General features: G+C 36.0%; 1 protein-coding gene across 1 annotated transcript; it reads left to right on the top strand.

Moving 5' to 3' along the window:
• Window positions 1–4,348: 4,348 nt before the first annotated feature.
• Window positions 4,349–5,307, top strand: LOC149796933 (uncharacterized). Its single transcript, XM_089961615.1, has 2 exons — window positions 4,349–4,439; window positions 5,015–5,307. Exons 1-2 carry the CDS (start codon window positions 4,385–4,387, stop codon window positions 5,305–5,307), a joined length of 348 nt encoding a protein of 115 aa, XP_089817741.1. The 5' UTR covers window positions 4,349–4,384.
• The last annotated feature ends 14,690 nt before the right edge of the window (window positions 5,308–19,997 follow it).

Genomic DNA, 19,997 nt, shown 5'->3' with positions numbered 1-19,997 from the left:
TAGGCAATAAAGTCAATTTCTTTTCGAGATATAGGAGGGGCCCTTCTTCTTCTTCTACTTTCTCCATTTTTTCCACCAGCTCCTGACTTTCTCCATTATTCCTTTCTTCTTCTTCTTTTCCGTGTCCGACATCCATTCGGGATGGCCCATGGCTCTAAATTTCTCTTGGATCTTGATCCAGTTATTATTCAGTTGGTCAAAGTCCAATTTCTTCTTTCTATTCTCTTCTTCCTTTCTTTATTTTGACCATTTTTCTTTGATGTTATTCACCTCTTGGGTCAGCACTTTTCTCATCTTTTCTTCTGCATTTATAAGCTGGTCTAAACCCCACTTTACGTACCTCCACTCTGTCCCATACAATATTTTTTTTTCTAAGAAACACCTGACTTGGATGACAATCTCAAATGCTTCCTTTAAACTTCCCACTTTCACATAAGGTGGGTCAATCAATCCTCTAAGTCTTTCCACTTCTTCTTCAATTATTCCTTCTACCAGGTCTCTAGATATTTTCAAACTTGTCATATAATCTTCACTTCCATCATACTTGAATTCCTTTTGCAACTTTTCCATTACGTATATTCCATCTATTATCCAGAAATAGCTCTCTTGCAACTTGTTAAATAACTCTGTCAAGGCCACCATCTTCCTTTTCTTTATTCCGTAGAATGGCGCGAACGACGAACGCTATGAGTTCTTATATGTAAAGCACGGACGTGAAGGAAAACATCCCCTACTTTTGTCATCTCATATTATATGCTATTCACACAGAGGTAATGAGCCATAAAAATTAATCTCATTATAGACTATTCACACACGGCAAGCAGCAAAAAAAACCCAAACCCAAATATACTATCCACACAATGGAAGCAGCAAAACACAAAACCATAATCTACTATCCACACACGGAAAGCATCATAAACATAACCATAATATACTATCCACACACGCGAAGCAGCAAAATCAACCCAAAATATACTATCCACACCTGGGAAGCAGCAAAAAAACAAAACCATAATCTACTATCCACACACGCGAAGCAGCCAAAAACAAAAAACAAACATAACAAAACCCTGAACATACCATACACACAGAACGGAATGTCTAATAACCACACACTCTACTATCCACACTAACGTACTTGAGCGCTTCCAAAAACCAATAATCTATCATCCACACAAACATACGTGAACGCTTACAAACACAAACACAAATACACACACACACACACACACACACACACACACACACACAGACACACAATCACACCAGGAAAGGAGTGAGTGTTTATATTCACACTACTCCACATTCACACATTGGCAAATTGATTACTGTTTCTTTACTAGAGTTTTGGTTAGCCCTGAAAAGGGCTGTTTTTTTTTTTTTGAACTTCAAATGCATCTCTTTAATGATGGCATCTCCCAGGTCTGGCACGGCAGACACATCTCCTACTCCAGCCTCCTTCCTAATTCACCATTGTGGTTGGGAGTGCAGAGGCTGGATGATTAGCCTCAGCACCCCAATCTTCTGTCTCTGGAATATTGTAACCTTCCCTCTGTCTTCTCCTGCGTTCCAGACCCGAGAATATTGTTGTTGTTGTGGTTGTTGTGGTTGCGGCTGTTGTGCTGGTGCTGGTGCTACCTGTGGTTGCAGATGTTGTTCTCCTGTAGAGGTGTCCTCACCATCGGCTTCACCTCCCTTTATGGCCTAATCATTACGTGAGGCAGGATCCCTTTCTTCTTTTCCTCCTCTTCTTTCTTCTTCATTTCCTCCTCTTCCTCTTCTATTTTAGTTTTCTATTCAATGGCCTCCGCTGCCAGTTCCTCCAGGAGGCGCCTGGCATATTCCAGATGCAGCTGGAGTTCCAAAATCTTCGCTAGTCTGCTGTTCATTATTTAAGCTGTTAACGAATTAACAGTGGTAGCTAGACTGCCGAGTGTTTCCGTATTTATATCAAAAGCGCGGACGTGAAGGAAAACATCCCCTAGACCCAAAACTTAGGTTGGTTGGTTAGTTGGATTATAGTGGTTTTCGTTCTTTTGAACATGTACCACTTGTTTATTCACGCAATGAGTGATTTTTAATTACTTCTGGGGGAAGGAAAAGGAGACTCATCCCCCAGGCTTTTATGTACTCACAGATTACTTTTTAATGTAGCCACTCAGGTGTAGGACTAACTAATCCTTAACAACCTGACTGAAAGGCTAATAATCATGAGTGGGAGTAGTCACACCACACACTCATGTTTCTTAGTTGGATTGAAATGCCCCCAGGTGTCAACCCAAGCAGTATATGACGCCCGCTACGATTGGTCGGCAGCGATGACGTCACATTAAGACACCAGGCCCCGATTTCACTAAACATCTTAAGTTTGAGGAAATTCTATACCTCAGATCTGTTGAGTTTTTGCCGAGCTGAGATTTTTCTCAGGTACCGTTTCACTATGCTTCCTCATATCAACACTTGAGGATCCTCTACTAAGGACAAAGTTTGAGATTGGTTATTACAATCTTAAGCGACCACACCGGAAGACTCTCTACCTTGGAAGTTACGCATATGATCATCACCATGGATTAGCGTGCTAACTCCCGCTAACTGTAAGTATTATTGTCGTCTGCTTTGAGTTTTCTTGTTCTAGGTAGATGTCAGTTATGGAGCACAAAGAAAATATGAAAAGATCAGGGAATTGGAACGAAAAGGAAAAAATTTTACTTGTTCAGAGTGTTTTAGAAAGGGAAAAGGTTCTTTTTGGAAAACTAAAAGGTTGTGGTGCGGTGGGTGGAGTTACACACTATGACAAGGAACGGGCCTGGGTTGAAGTTGCAGATGCTGTTAATGCGTAAGGATTATTCCAACATTTTAAAAACTAAATATAATTTATCGCTTATTGAAACTTACTATAATTGACTAAATTATGATATTACCAGATGTATGTGTATGTGTTGACTCGAAAATGGGTATCAGTTACATACGTCAATTACTAAAATTAACAGTGTAATTGCTTCATGTGATATCGTGGATTCTACGGTATCGCCATATTCATCTTTTTCTGTATTTGTCGTGGATAGGGACACATATCATCGACTTTAATTTAAAAAAAACAAGGTGTTATAATGAAAAATACATGTAATATTGATTTTAAGGATATACAGATTATATGTGAGCACATGGGTATTGACTTGTTTTGAAATAGTGCAATTCATCTGTGCATTTTTAACTTAGCATACACATTAGCAATTCAAGCATTTACAATAATTAAAACTAGTAAAGCTAAATTAATAACTCATGGCCATCCAGTTTACAAATGATAAGCATACAAAAGTTGACAATTTGCAGAAAATTACATCAAGCCTTGAATAATTCAATACCAATTGACCGGCCATATTGTAGGATGTTACTATACCATATTATTCAATTAACAGTAGATCATATTTTTTAAATGTTATTTTATCTGTACAAGAGTTGCCAATATTAATACAGTAAAACCTGTATATTATGACCATTGCTATGTGAGACCGCCTGTCATGGAAAAGCATATTCTTGATGAAAAGATTAAATAATTATATAGTAAGTAATAGTTTGTTAAGAGATAACACCTGTCTTGAGTGATCATATTTCACTGGTAGAAGGATTGGTCTTTCAAGAGAGATGTTACTGTATTACTGGAATCATAAAGTAAAATTATCTAGAATTTTTAATTTAAAAATTTGCCATTGATTATTATTCATGATTATATATTTGACTATTCATTTATTACAATTACATCATGAAAATATAATCATAGTTATTGTAACATTTATAACTACTTTAAATAATCAATCCAGATACAACTTAAGGTCAATATCGTAATAAATTTTGTTCCCTCTTTTAGCATTTCCTCAGAGCCAAGAACTGTACTTCAGTGCAGAAAGCAATATGACAACATAAAGCAAAGAGGTAATTGAACATAAAAAATTAAGAGCAAAACCAATATTATGGAATGAATTTATTGAACCAGAACATATTTATTACACATTTAATGTTATGGACTTTAATGGTGCATACAATTTAAGTAATTAATTTTTATTTAACTACTTAGGGGTTGTATTGGGTATATGCATGTTACAATGATTTTGCAAAAAATTAATATTTTGTTCTCACCAATTACTATAATTCACCCTCCAAAACATATTAAAACAAAAAGATCAATCTACTTTACCGACAGTATATAGTACATCACTTTTGCATTAAGGAGTGTTGGTTCAGACAATTATTACAATATCTTTGTAAAAAAAAATAATTAAAATTGAATTTTATCATTAAATTGATTTTAAATACATTTTTTATCCATCTTTTTCTTTCAGTGGAAAATCTTGAGGAGGAGGTGGGAAAAATTAAATGTTCTGGCATGCAGGTAACATCTGAACCATTGCCAGGACCAAGCAATCAATCATTATCATCAGGTAAAACTAATAAATGTTTACTGTTTTACCATTGATTAAAATATCAAAACTGATACTATACTAACAAAAATATTTAGCAAATGTTTCAAAATATAACAAAATCTAAAATGTTATAAAATTAAGATTTTTGCAAAATAAGTTTGCTTCTATACCACACCCTTACCAAAGCTCAAGGACACTAAAAGATATTCATCCACAATATTCAATATCAGTATGTTTCTATCATAGTATAGTTTTAAATATTATTATAATCTATATGAAGCAGATTTTCATTATTTCAATGAATGTTGGTATATAATTATGAAACATATTGACATTATAAATAGACTAATTTCACAATCATGGTAATAAATTGGTAATATTATGTTTTTTCAAGAATTATTTTATTAGAATATTACATAAATTTCCTACCATATTTCAACTACCTTATTTGATGCAGTGGGAGTGTGTAAATAATCTGACCTAATTGTTATGTCCTATGTTGATTTACCTTTCAACACACATATTAATAAAAAAAAAATAAAAACCTATTCATATGCTTCCATTCATTCACATCAACATTATTTTCTTTCCAGATTCAGTGTCCATCGTATCAGTACGTCAAGGAAACAAAAGATTTAAAACAACATATAAATATGCAGATGCGGAAGAGGAGAACTTAAAACTGGAAAACAAAAAAATTGAATTGGAAACCATAAAGCTTGAAAAAGAGATTATAAAACTAGATTTGGAAATTACTAAATTACAGAAGGAGAAAGAAATGTTTATAAAATTGGATGCAAATTTAAGCCTTAAAAATGAAATTCTTATTTTGAAAAAGGAAATTCTCCTTCAACAAGCAACTCAGATGTGTTTCATTGAACAATAAATAATCTAATATTTGTCTTCAGTGCATCTGTATGTTATAAATGTGATAATGTATTTTTTGCTTTTTGCATATATTTATACTGAATTGTCTTCAATTATATAATAATAAACCTATAATAGAAGAGTTAAATTAGGAAATGAATTAAAGAAAATAATTCATGAAAAATATGTCCTGCATATATAATCACGCAAAGCATTTCCATCCCCTGGATCATTAATATTAAATATTTCTTCATTATCTGCAATTAAATCATCAGCTGGAATGATGTCCCCCTTGTATATGCCTATGTTATGAAGAACAACACAGGTCAATGTGTATAAGGTAGCTTTATCAGGAGAAACTCTCATTCCATTATGCAAACATGGGAAACGCCTCTTTAGGATGCCAAATGTTTGTTCTATAACGACTCTGGCTCTACATAAGGCATCATTGTACTTCTGTGCAGTTGTGGTAGCTGCATTGTATGGTGTCATAAGGAAGTTCCGACAAGGATAGCCAGAGTCACCAAGTAGAAATCCATCATATTTACCTGAAAATATTAGTAATTATATATCAGATATATAGTATCGGTTATTTTATTGAAAATTGAAATTTAATATTTGATATTAAAAGGTAAATTTGAGCAAAATTAAATTTAACACCTAAAATTATCATCATATTAAAAAAAATCGTATTAGTAACATGTATTATAGGTAAAAATAATTTTTGTTTGCTCTTGATAGGATAAATTATTGTAATTTTGAATGACAGCTTCTCAGTATGATTACATATTATACAACCACCATACCTATGATCAATGATTTATATAATCCAATATCATCTAGGTATATTTTGTGTCCAGGAGATACATATCCATATATCAGGCTAATTTCAACATGACAATAAGAAATACTACTTTTGTTTGATGAACTGTGCTTTTGAACTTATACCTACATCATAACCACCAGTAATTTGGTAAAAAATTACTAAAAAATAAAACAATATTATGAAATGATTTTTGTGCACAAATATATATATATATATAATCCATGCACATTGATTACCATTCTCAAATGCAGTACATAGTTTACTTTCCCAGAACATCCTTGAGTCATGAACAGAGCCTGGCCACTTTGCTACACAGTTTGTTATTTGGAATCTATAGTCACAGGTCATCTGAAAAGTAATATATTAAGTTTAAAATCGCACATACAAGGTTATATCAATATCTATTTTAATTGTCCTTTATTTACAATTTAAATTCACAAATTTGACATGTACATAATAACAAATATTACATTTTTAATGTACGTGTAATCCAATAAATAATGTGATTTGGAGGATAACACAAACTTTATTACAGTTTATAAATTATCTTTCCATGTTTTATGTGTATTTCCCAATTTCACATACTAGTTCAATTTATTGATAATTGCAGTTTCAATTATAATGTTTGTAAATTGTGGGGCCAAGTGTCTCTCACACTCTATGTTCCTCCTTTATTAATTACCTGTACATTAAGTGAATGAAATCCTTTTCTGTTTACATAATCCTGTTCATTAGAACTTGGGGCCTGAATCCTGATGAATGTGCCATCTACTGCCCCTATAACATTTGGAAATCCTGCAATTAAAATAAATAAATTATTTTTAAAATATTTGATATTATGGACATCCAGTATATGCTGCAATAAATTATTTTGTTGTCACTTTCTTGTTTATTATGAAATTTAAAAAAAAAACGAATTATGTTAATCTACATGATAAATTACCAGTTCAGAAATGGGTCAAGTGTTGCATAATGATAGCTAACTCAAATAATATAATGGATTAAATCATATTGAAAGCATCAAGTACTAAATTATTTACCCAAATTTTTTTGATAATTAGCCTAACTTTTCATGAACATTGTATATGTGAATTTGAATTTTAATTCCTGTTGCTAAAGTGACCAATTTCATCTTGATTTTGACATTTTATTATACATATAATCATGCCTATTCACTTCTATGAACATCTATGATTATAAGTATATAAATTATCTACTATATTCGCTTCACTGGTTTACTTAATCAAAATCTATAAGATATCCTTTAACAAATGAAATTGTGTTATGATACTACATTAATGAATGCCTTACATTATATTACAGAAAAGGACAATGTGTCGCCTGTATGTTTGTATACATGTAGTGTTTCTATTCTGGTGTAAGTGCTATGAATATTTCATTATCAGGGATCCTATGTTGACATTTTATAAATAATTAATTTAATTACTAATAATAATATTGACAACAATTCCGTCAAGCCCGTATAAACGTATTAACATAATTTATTTTTTAATCGCACATTCCTACCTATAGTTAACTCGTTTACTTTGTAACCGAATAACACATTTTGCAGGCTTCGTAGTAATAACTATGAATAAATAATATGGCATTGTTTCTTTCTGTGCAAAATCTATCACAGTAATGTCCAACCTATTTTATACCATTGGTCACTGTTTTTTTTTTTTTTCTTGATGTCGAGATCTGCAGCAGAAAACTCAAAAGCAAAGAGTTTATAGCTGTTAGAGCTCTGGCGGGCCAATTAAAATCATCCGGCTGGCCGCATGTTTGACGGCACTTCATTATCCGGAATTACATCACAATTAATACTTCCAGTTCAGTACCCACGAATGTAGTTCTAGTCTATTTTTAGAACATTTTTTCCTCTCTCATTTTGATGGTGATAGAAGAGTTTTATTTATGCAATTTTGGTAGGGATTTAAAGGTAACTGTTTATTCTTGATAATATGAGCTCAGGGTGTTGTTGTCTGTATGTATTTTGGCGACAGTGCACAGTGAGTAATAAGGCCTTGGTGATGATCCGGAAGTGAAATACGTGTTCTGGTTACATGCTGTTATGTTGAGAGTCAATGATCTAAAAAAAGAGCAGGTCAACCTTTGACAAGAACTTCACCGTGAAGTCATCTTTGAAGGTATTTTAGATTAACATATGATTTGCATTGATTGTCACACAGTGGAAAGGTCAGTACTGAGAAACAAATGTAGAGAACATATAGTAAAATTAATTGTGTACTATGTCCATCCGACATTATCAGCTGTTTTTACTAGGGGTCATGGCCATATGACGTATATGGAGCGGATGCTGCTAATAATGAACACGAATAACGTTTTGTTGAAAATTTTTTGAGTAAAATAAAATAAATGGAAAATACCTTACCAGAAATCCTGTAAAACCCCTGTTTGACAACTGATGCTGCCTCATGCCTGGGAAATTCTATGAACTTCTTTGCCTGTCTCACTAATGCTCTTGCCACTTCAAATATGCATCTGCTTACACTGGCTACACTCACACCCAACGACTCTCCGATGAGCCTGAAGTGAGCGCCAGTGGCGAAAAAGCGTAAGGCCACAAGCACCATGTGGAGGGGTGGTAACGCCATGCTCCGCTTCGTAAAAGCTGAATCAAGTTTTTCAGTAACAGTATTTAAGATGAATAAAATGGTAAGCCTGGTAAATCTATAGCGAGCGAACAAAACAGTGTCATCGACGTCCATTGGGTTACCTCTATCCCTTATAATTCTCCTTTCTAATCGAATCCTTTGATGACGTCGACGATAACGTCGTTCAAGCGCCATATTTGAGCGTCTCCACTTGAGGGAGCATAACCATAACCTCAGATAAATGAGGACAGTTCTCAACTTTGAGTTTAGATTTTTCTCATTTGTGCATTGTGAAACCGGATTTGAGAAAAATCTCAAATATTGAGGAAAATCTCAAAATTTGAGTCGAAAATCACACTTAAGATGTTTAGTGATACCGGGCCCTGGTCTTGTGGCAGGTGGAAATCGTTCGAGCGTCCGAGCGTGGTTAAGGAGGAAAGGTACTCGGAAAGCCAGCCATGGATGTCATGTACTCCCCAAAAGCCAGCCCGTACTTATTCCAAATCATGTTCAGTTTTAATAATGGACAAAATATACCAATAATGTGTTAGCCACTTCTGCAATTAATCAAATCATAAGAGTTATACATTTTTAATAAAATTTTCCGAACAAGTTTGAATTTAGTGTGCATAGTGTACATACTTATTGAAATTAAAAACCAATCGGTCAAGTCTAAACGACTTATAGCAATTGAGTAACGCATGGTAAAAGAGTAAGTGTGAGAATTTAAACGGCGGTACCAAAACAGATCAATTCAGTTGTAAGATTAGTTGATCTAGGAGGGATACCAAGCCAAAATGGATCCCTATTAGATATTTACAGGCAATTTTAGTAGCCCTAAGAAGGACTTTTGTTTTTAGGCAAACGTTCCCCGTCTGTCCTCTGCTTCCCTGCATAGCTGGGCTGTTTGCTTTCTTCGTTAGTTTCCCCTGGAAAGGCATAACGATGAAGTTTAGCGATGTATTTAGCCGCCTCGGTCAGCTGGCGTAAGGAGAACTCTGAGGAAGGTTCATAGTAGAGCGCCAATTAATGTATTGGATTGCATTGACGAAGTGGCCCGCTTTCTTGATATCATCAATTGCCTTTCCCAGTCCCATAATCCGGTAGACAGAGCCTTCCTTTTTTCCACTCTGTTTAGGTGGTGCAGGTTCCTCAGCTTCATCGCCGCTGGATGATGATACTTCCAGGTCCGCTGCCAGCGTGGAAGTTTCAAATTCTTCGGGGTCATCTGCCAACATTGCCTGGATTTGGCTGAGTATGTTTGTAGAAATACCCGTGGAAGCTTGATTTAAAATTTCAGCCAGATGTTGTTTAAGAGACAAGGAGACGGTTTAGGTTAGATCAGAAAGGCAGTATAGATAAAGATTTAAAAAAAAAAAAGTTAAATAAATTAAATTATAATTATTGTTGTTTTTTTAAAAAAAGTTTCTTTTCTTTCCTTCTTGAATTCCTTATTTATTTTGATTCCTTATCTTATTGGTTTGGAGTGAAAACTTGTTTTATGGTTGTTTGTATGTTATTATGGAGTCCTGTTTTAATTAATTCCTATTTTCCTATTTTAATTTTTTGTGGCCTTAATTGGTTTTTATTATTCGGGCTATGAACAGCTGTGTCAGGCTGTGAACCCACGAGACCTAGCAGGCCGTCATAATTCTCAAACAGTGATTTTGTTATATTCGTCCTTAACTGGTTTTTATTGTTTGGGCTATGGACGCCTGTGTTAGTTTGTGAACCCACGAGACCTGACAGGCCGTTATAATTCTCAAACAATGATTTTTTTATTTTTAAAAATTGATTTTTTTTATTAGATTCGTCCTTAACTGGTTTTTATTATTCGGGCTATAAACGGCTGTGTCAGTCTGTGAACCCACGAGACCTAGCAGGCCGTCATAATTACCAAGCAGTGATTTTGTAATATTCGTCTTTAACTGGCTTTTATTATTCGGGCTATGAACGGCTGTGTCAGTCTGTGAACCCATGAGACTGAGCCGGCCGTCATAATTCCCAAACAATGATATGTAATATTTTTGACTTGTCTTTGATTTACTTTCTTTGATTTTTTTTTATTAGATTGGATTCGTGTATAAAACTTTTGATATTTTAGAATGTTAGATTAATATTGGGGTTTGTGTTCATCGAGAATTCTGGGTATGTTGCAGGGGATCCAATATTATGCTGTTTAACTTTAAACTTAGCCCTTTCTTTTTCAAGTGTGTGGCAGTTGTTAAAAATATCGAGAATTCTGGGTATGTTGCAGGGGATCCAATATTATGCTGTTTAACTTTAAACTTAGCCCTTTCTTTTTCAAGTGTGTGGCAGTTGTTAAAAATATGCTCTATGTCTTCTGGGACCCTGCAGTGGTAGCAGTTAGAGTTATGTGGTTGTGGTCCTATGTACTGTCCGAAGCTGTTAGCCAGCTTGGTTATGCCCGTGAGTATTCTATTTATGAATTTGTGTTCACTACCTTTTGTTTTGGGTGGTTTCCTATTTCTACAGACTTCTTTAATGATGGTTTTTAGTTTCCTGCCTTGAGTGCTTGTGTTCCATAAGTCCTGCCATTTATTATCAATGAGGGTTTTAGATATGCTATTGAGGTCGCATATGCTATAATCTAGGTTGATGTGAGTGGTTTCGTTTAGTTTTTGTTTAGCTGTTATATCTGCCATATCGTTACCTGGTATGTTAATATGGATGGTATCCACATAAATTCTACTTGTAAGTTATTATTGTTCAGTATTTTTAACAATAAATTGGTTTGCCTAAGATAATTTTCTCTTGATTTGGTGTTGTTATTAAGTATTGAGTTTATGACGCTTAGCGAGTCACTTATTATTATCGCTGGGGGTATTTTGTTCTCTTTGATCTATTTGAGTGCTTCAGGTATGGCCCATAATTCAGCTGTGTATATAGAGCAGAGGTTAGGTAGTCTTCGTCCTACTTTGATGTTAAGTTCGGGGATTACGGAAGCTGTTGCTGTTATGTGTGGTTCTGTTATTTTGGATCCATCCGTGTAAATCTTAATGTAGTTGCAATATACTGAGTTGATTTTTTTTCTGTATAGATTGTGTTTAGTTTGAGTTCCTATTCGTTTTTATTGCCATATTTCGTAATGAGGGTGTTAACTGAGGGATTGATAGTTATCCATGGTTCTTTGTCATAGTGATTTGCAATTTCTGCTTGGAGGTTGTCTATAGGAAGTTGTTCAACAAATTGATGGACTAATTTCCCTACTGGTATGTTTTGTGATAATTTAGTTCTAAAAGGTATGTTGCATTTATTTATAACTAGCCGGGTGGGGTGTGTCGGGATGTGTTGTTAGCCTGGCTGCATATCTGTGGGTGAGTTCTTGTCTTCTAAGGTGGAGCGGCAGTTCTCCAGTTAAGATTTGAAGCTCCACTAGTGATGTGGATGTTAGTGCTCCAGTGCAAATAATTAGGGCCTTTCTTTGTATGCTATATAGTTTCTTGAGGTTATTTTGGGGTGCCGAGTTGTAAATTTGGCATCCGTAATCTAGTTTAGATCTAATTAACGATTTATATGATGCTAGTAAGGATTCTTGATTGGATCCCCAGGTGGTTCCTTTAAGGGTTGTAAGGAGGTTAAGGTCTTTATTGCACCTTTTGACTAGTTCGTTTATGTGGTGTCCCCAGTTTAGCTTGGAGTCATAATGCATTCCTAAAAATCGTGCTACTTTTACGAATTTAATTTCTTGATTTTGGATGGTGAGTTTGGAAAACTGATTTTGTAATTTACGTTTGGTGGTGAATAATACTGCTATGGTTTTTTCATGGGATAATTTGAAACCCTATTTATCAGCCCATTTCCCTATTTTGTTTAAACTTGTTTGAATATCGCTGATAACTTTGTGGTTGGATAGGTTTCCTGCTCTCCATAATCCACTATCATCAGCAAATTGTGAGAGTTCAATCAGTTTTGATGTTAAGTTGGTGTCCAAGTCATTAATCATGATGTTGAAAAGGGTTGGGCTGAATACGCTCCCTTGTGTTGTACCGTTTTCAAGTGTGTGTGGTTCAGAGTAGGTGTCGCCGACTCTGGTTGATATTTTACGGTCAGCGAGGAAGTTTTGAATGAATTTAAACATTCAACCTGTGATGGCGTAGTGGTTGAGTTTGGCTAAAAAGCCTTTGGTCCATACATGGTCGAATGCCTTTTCGAAGTCAATAAATACTGCAATTAAATTCCTATCAGCTTTGCGTTTGGAGTTGAACGCTAATTTGATGGCGGTTTCCAATCGTATTAGTTGATCCGTGGTGGATCTTTTGTTTCTAAATCCGCATTGATTATCGGAGATTAAATTATTGCTCTCTAGGTGGTGTTTAAGTCGGTTGATGACTATGGTTTCCATGATCTTACAAATGTTTTTGTTAGGGAAATGGGTCTGTAGGAGCTAATATCGTTAGGGTCTTTTCCTTGCATGGATATTGGAATTACTATTGCGTGCTTCCATTTATTGGGTAATTTGCATGAAATCCATATTTGGTTTAGTAATTTAATAATTGTTTGTTTAATGTTATTTGGGATATTTTGTGTATTGTGTATCCTATTTGATCTTCATCTGGGCTAGTTTCGTTTTTGGTTTTCAATGCTAGGTCCCATTCGTAAGTTGTAATGTCTTTATTTAGGTTCGAGACTTTGGGACCGAGGTCTTTAAAGAGATTACTATGGGTTCTTTCTACTTTGTGCCTATGTAATTGAAATGCTGGGGTGTGGTTGGTGTTGCTACTCATATCTGAGAAATGCTGAGCTAGTCGGTCAGCTTTTTCTTTATTAGTAATGGCTCCAGCTATTTTTGAGGTGGTGTTAGTTGTCTTTCCTCTAATTGATCTAATCTTATCCCAGACTTGTTTGGTACTAGTTGTGATATTGATATTCGTGCATTAATTATGCCAAGTTGATTCCTTTGCCTGTTTAATTATGTTTTTAAGGTTTTTCTCCTTTTGTTTATATATAGTGAAATCAATAGAGTTTTTAGTGCGTTTGAATTTATTGAGGGCTTTTCTTTAATCAGTTTTGGCTTGTTTGCATTCATCATTCCACCATGAGACTGCTTGTTTATTTGGGTTACCACTAGTTTTGGGTATGTTGGTGGTGGCTGCCTTTAGTATGGTATCAATCAGGTTTTCGTAATATTTATTAATATTATCATTTTCTAGGTTTTTGGTGTCTACTTTGCTTAGTGTTTCATTAAATGTGGTCCACTCTGGTTTTGAATATATCCATCTAGGGGTTCTTTTTAGCGAGTTGTATTGGACTGTCATCTGCAGGGTGACTATTACTGGAAAGTGGTCACTGCCCAAGGGGTCAGTTTGATCCACTCTCCAGTCCGCCAGCTGGGTTATTGATGGCGAGCAACTGGTGAGGTCGATGGCGGACATGAGAACGTTTTCTGGGTTAAGGCGCGTTTTTGTACTGTCATTTAAAATGGTTAAGTTAGATTCTTCTGTCCATTCTTCAATCAATTTGCCTCTTTTGTCCGTCACACCGCCCCCCACCCCCCGCTCGTTATGGGCATTGAAATCTCCACATATGACGATCTGATCTACTCATTTGTGATCATTTATTTGTTTGTAAGTAATTAAGCTGGCCGTGCCTGATGTTCCCCCTGTGTCATAAATGTTGAATATTTGTATTTGACGTTTGCCTGCATGAATTATGAGAGACTGAATTTCGAATGCTTCGTTGCTACCTGAGGTTGGTGTTATGGTTATTGTTGTTACATTCGGGATGTTATCTGCTATATAGATGGCTAAACCCCCACCTCCTTGTCCCGTGGTTCGATTTTTGAAGTGACCTGGGGCGTATCCTGGGAGTTTGGGCATTTGTTTGGTTCTACTTTTTATTTTTGTTTCTTGAATGCATATAATATCTGGTTTGTGTTCTAAGTTTTGTAATTTGGCTTTGAGTTCACTGATATTACTTATTAGCCCTCTAGCATTCCATTGCCATATTATAATGTTCCGGTTTGTTGTGTAATCCATTATTGGGGTGGTCATTTATTGATTGTTTTGTGTTGAGGGTTATGATGTTAACTTCAAATTTGATTCGATTTTGCTTATTATCTGTGTTATTTTATCCACGATTGAGTGATGGTTGTTGATAAGTTCGGCTTTGATCTCTTTGAGTAACTTTTGTATTGTCGGGTTTGACAGTGATTTGTTTTTGGTGTTAGTGTTATCTGATTCTTCGGGGTGGAGTTGTGAGTCTTTGTGGGATTTGATTAAGAATGGATCTTGTTTATTTAATCTTATTTGATCTTGTTTGACCTTGGTTGGTTGGGTGATTGGGCTGTGGTTGCTTCAGTTGCTGGTTTGTTTGGAGTTAATATGATGTGGTGATTTTTATTACTGGGGGTTAGTTTTTTCGCCGCATGATACGGGATTTGCTTGTTGTTCATGATATATATGGTTTGATATTCAATGACAGTGTTGGGGCATTCGTGGGATTTAGGTAGGTGGGGGCCCCTGCAGTTGGTATATTTGGGTGTGGTTCTACGACATACACCTTTGTGGTTTCCCCGCATTTGTAGCATAGTTGGGTATATCTACATCTGTTAGAAAAATGTCCCCAGTGTTGGCAGTTGCTGCAGAACCTGGGTTTGTTTATGTAGGTCTCAAGGCGGTGGAGTGCCCCAGAGTGACCTAGTCTTATTATAATGGTTGAGAGTGGAGAGTTTGATTCTAGTATCGCTGTATTGGTTTCCTGTCCTAAATGATTTTTGAGTTTATACGCCCTATTTATGGGGGTACAACTGTCTTTGAGTTTGGCAGTCAGGTTTCATTGTTTATCCCTTTATTTTGTCCTGTGAGTTTTAGAACTGCTTTAAATGTGGGGTTGTTCGTGCGAGTGTGTGTGGCTAAGTCATTTGTTCGTGTGTTATTGTTTATTGCCATGAGGGTCTGGTTGCTATTGTGTGTTTTGGTGATTATGTTCTTTGTCCCTATTTGTTTGTGTCTTTCAACGTTAACCCTAATGTTGTTAATAATTTCAATTTCTAGGAATTTGGCCATTTGACTGCGAGTGCTGCAGTGTACTATTATGTATGTTGTGTTTGGTCTAAATATTTTGAATTGTCCTTGATGAACCCTAAGGAGGACTGTGTGAGACTGTTAACAGTTAAGTTTATCAGTTTATTGGAGTTGCTACTGATATAAAGTGTGTGTTCTATGGGGTGGTATGAAAATGTGGCCTGTTTCTTTGGTTCTTTGTGGTATGTGAGTTTGAATTATTTTGGTGCAGGTTTGTTCTTGGGAAACATGGGTCCCTTCCCTTTACCCTTGCCATCCCACACGTTAGGTTTTGATTTAGTGGTTGGGTTAGCTTGTGTTTTGTTTTGGCTGCTGAGTAATTGTTCGTGAGTTAAGGGTTTTGATGGTCCAGGGGCCTGACTGTTATGATATTTCAGTTTGTTATTACTGATACGAATGGGTGGAGTTATCGTCCCCTTGGGCGCCATTTTGGGTGTAGTTTTTCCTTTGTTACATGAGTTGGGCCCTATTTTCGGTGGGTTTCCTATTATCATGGCTATATGTTTTTTTCCGGGGATTGTGCAATGGTCCTGTATTTGGGGGTGGGTGGCTGGTCTTGTTTTTGGAGTAACGATATTGGTGTTTCTATAGGTATTGTATCGTCCAGTTCATTGTTTGCCGATCGATCTAGTAAACTTATATTACCTACATCATCACCGAAAAATGCGCGGACCTAAAAGAAACAATTACTCACTTTTTTACTAACCATAACTATTTTTAAAAAAATTGACTATTAACTAATACGAAGGACTTAGAGTCACACTTTCTAGCCAAGATAAAGAAATAATGTGCTTATAGACGCACTTCTCTAACATATCATTGGCAATGAATTGCTTTTTCTTTTCGAGAGTATGGGGTAGCCTGAAAAGGGCTGTTTTTTGTGTGAACGAGGAGCTATGGCAATCTTTTAGGTTCTAAGATTGCGGCCTCCTCTGACGACAGGCTTTCTCACAGGATAAGGTCTGCTTCTTCGGAAATAGAAGGAGAACTCTTTGGTGTGGACACGACAGTCGACAAAACCTTTGTCAGGTTCAAGTTGCTGCTGTTGCTGTTGTTGCCCTCTCTGTTCTCTCTGCTGTTTCTGAAGTCTATACTTCTCCGTTCATTCTTCTTTCTCCCTGTTAATTTCTTCTCTGAAGAGCTCTTCTATCAGGTCGTTAGTGACTTTTAACATTCTAACATTCTCTATCTCTTCAGTCTTCGGTATCAGACTTTGTCTGACACGATGCAAATTCACGTCGGTTTCGTTCAACTTGGCTAATCTTGAGCACATCTTCGTAGGAGAATGAGTCAACAATGGATGGTCAGACGAATGAATGAATATTGAATTATAGACGCTTACGTACTAGTACTTTTGCGTCTTGTTAATGCCTGATGACCAGGCTATTTATTTGATCGGGTTTGTAGGAATGGTGCCACTACATCCCCGTGTTTATATGCGATGACCGCATTACTTAATTACAATGTCTGTCCGTGGCAAAGGAGGGAAGGCATGAGTCCAGGAGGAGCCCGACGTCACAGGTCCATGTTGTTAGAAACGCCAAAGCCTATTGTTCAAATCGAGTCCAGTTGTACTAATGGACGTTAAATATATCAATGTCGTGTTAGCCACTGTAATTATCCTGATCTTGATAGTTGTTAGATTTGTTTATGTTAACCTATAGCAGTTTTCTTTTCTTTTGTTTATGTACAGAGTGTACTTTTGTGTATGTATATAAAAAAACATAAATTATGCCAATCAATTAGGTGTTTGTCACCCGTTACTTTCAGTTCTTGTATTGTAATTTTTAAGTTTTGAATTTTGATGGCGGTGTCCAAAAATGATCATATTGAATTAGGGCCAAAAAAAATTTGGTATGTCTGAAGAGCCCTCTAATAGCCAATGTGAGAGCTTCTTTTGAGGCAATTGACCGATGTCTGTGTCTTCTTTCTGTCATCGTTGTTGTGAGTTGCTGGTCTTTTCTTGTTGGAGTCCCCTTCTGCTCAACTGCCACACACCATTATCTTAATTATCATTGTGCCTCAAACTCTAATATAATAATAATATTTTTTTTTTTTTTTTTTTTATAGTTAAAATTGTCAGCACGTGGTCTGAAAAAGTCCTGTGCTCCCTGTGTAGTGTGTTATTAATGATAAGTTTTGTTGTGACTTTAGTTTAGTTCCGCCTTGTGCGGAGGGTCCTGATGACTGGGCTTATGTCACCTTATATATCTAAATTTAGGGAGTTAATGTATTCTGTTCTTGTTGTCAGACCTTAGATGTTATAGTCAGAATATAGACATGCAAAGTTGGAAGGTAGAGAAGGGAAGATTGGTACATGCATGTATTTTAATAATTTTATGGGTGCAGGCACCTTTGCTGAATACTCAGGTCCGGGTGGACTTATCAAAGGTGCCTGTCTCCCCATTTTCTTAAAGATAGTTTTTTTGTTGTTTTTTTTCCCTTTCCCTTTTCGTTAGTTTATTTTATTTTATTTTTAGTTTTTATTTTTAAAATTGCTATTTTATTTTATTTAATAATTTTTTATTTTTTTTTGTAAAGATTTGTATTGTTTGTAAAGTTAGTTATTCTTCTTTTTTATATATCGAGTATGGAGGCACCTTTGCTGAGTAATCAGGTCCTGGGGACTTCTCAAAGGTACCTGTTCTCGTTATTGATGTGTGTTTGGTAGCCTGTATTTTGTGTTATCCTGTTTGTATTTTTTACCTTGAGTGTGCTTTTCAGCTAGCAATTAATGCTCTCAACTCATTGGGTTATATCTTGTCATACTTGTTTATTTGTTTTAAGTATGTTATTATGTTTTTGTATGTTAGGTCTTTGTTGCTGTTTGTTTTGGGATTTATGAAGTCTGGATATTTGTAGGGCGATCCGATTTTCTTTTGTTGTTTTTGAAATTCCATTCTGTGCGAGTGGTAATAGGTGCACTGATTAAAAACGTGTTCCAGGGTCTCTGTGCTGGTGCAATGGGGACAATGGGTGTGGTTGTCCATTCCTTTGTTGAGATGTCTTCCAAAGCTTCCCATGAGTAAGGTTTTAGCGGTCCTTATTCGATTTATGATTCTGATATCTGGGCTTTGCAGTGTTCTAGGTATTGTAATATGTCTCTCCACCTTTTTTTGCCATTGGTATAGGTGTCTGCCCTTGATGCTGTTGTCCCATGTTTGTTGCCATTTATGGTTGATTTTCTGAGTTATTTGACTATATATTTCTGTAACGCTATATTGCATGGTCAGATAGGTATTTTTTGTGAGGCTGGATTTTGCACTTAGGTCTGCTTTATCATTTCCTGGTAGGTTAATGTGTGAGGGTACCCACAGGAATGTTAGTTTCTGTTGTTTGGTATCTATTTCCCTTATTGTTTGTAGCGCTTTTTCCATGAGATTTGCTCTACTTTTGGAAATACCAGATTCTAGTGATTTAAGTACACTGAGGGAGTCGGTGATGATTACGTGTTGTTTTGTGGTTGAAAGTGTAATCCAGTTTAGTGCCTCATTTATGGCCCAAAATTCAGCTGTGTAGATTGAGCAGTCGTCTGGGAGTCTTTCAGTTATTTCGATGTTATATTCTGGGATAACCACAGCTGCTCCCGTTCTTTTTAACTCTTGCGATTTGGAGCCATCTGTGTAGATTTTAACATGAGTCGGGTACTCTTCCGTTATGATCTTTTGTATTTCTGCTAAGAGTCCTATTGGGTTTTCGTTTTTGGATCCAATTTTTTGTGCTGTCAGGTTGATGTCTGGAGTCCTATTTTTCCATGGTGTTATGTCTATTAATTGGTGTTGTTCAGCTTGTAGTCCCCATTGTCCTATTTCGGTACAGAGCGTATGTACCTTATTGGCTGCCGGTGGATTTGGGACAAGTTTTGGCCTAAATGTTATTCGGCATTTGGTGATTGTACTTTTGGTGGGGTTATTATCCGAGTGTATGGAGTTCCTGGTGGCATACCTAAGGGTTTGTTCCTCCCTTCTTAGGTATAGGGGTAAATCCCCTGTAAGGATTTGTAGTTCTTCTAGGGCAATGTTTGGAAGTGTTCCTGTGCAGAGCCTTAGTGCTTTATACTGTATGTTGTTTAGTTTGTGAAGTAGTTTTGTGCTTGCCGATGCATATACCTGGCAGCCATAGTCTAATTTGGATCTAATTAGTGACCTATATATCATTAACATACTTTGTTGATCTGCTCCCCATGTTGTTCCCTTTATGTTTTTAAGTAGATTTAGAT

This window comes from Sinohyriopsis cumingii, chromosome 6 (assembly GCF_028554795.1).
Source record: "Sinohyriopsis cumingii isolate HCF-2022 chromosome 6, ASM2855479v2, whole genome shotgun sequence".
In the NCBI taxonomy this organism is placed as follows: Eukaryota; Metazoa; Mollusca; class Bivalvia; order Unionida; family Unionidae; genus Sinohyriopsis; species Sinohyriopsis cumingii.
The sequence above is the reverse complement of the archived record's forward strand: the minus strand, read 5'-3'. Positions and strand labels throughout refer to the sequence as shown.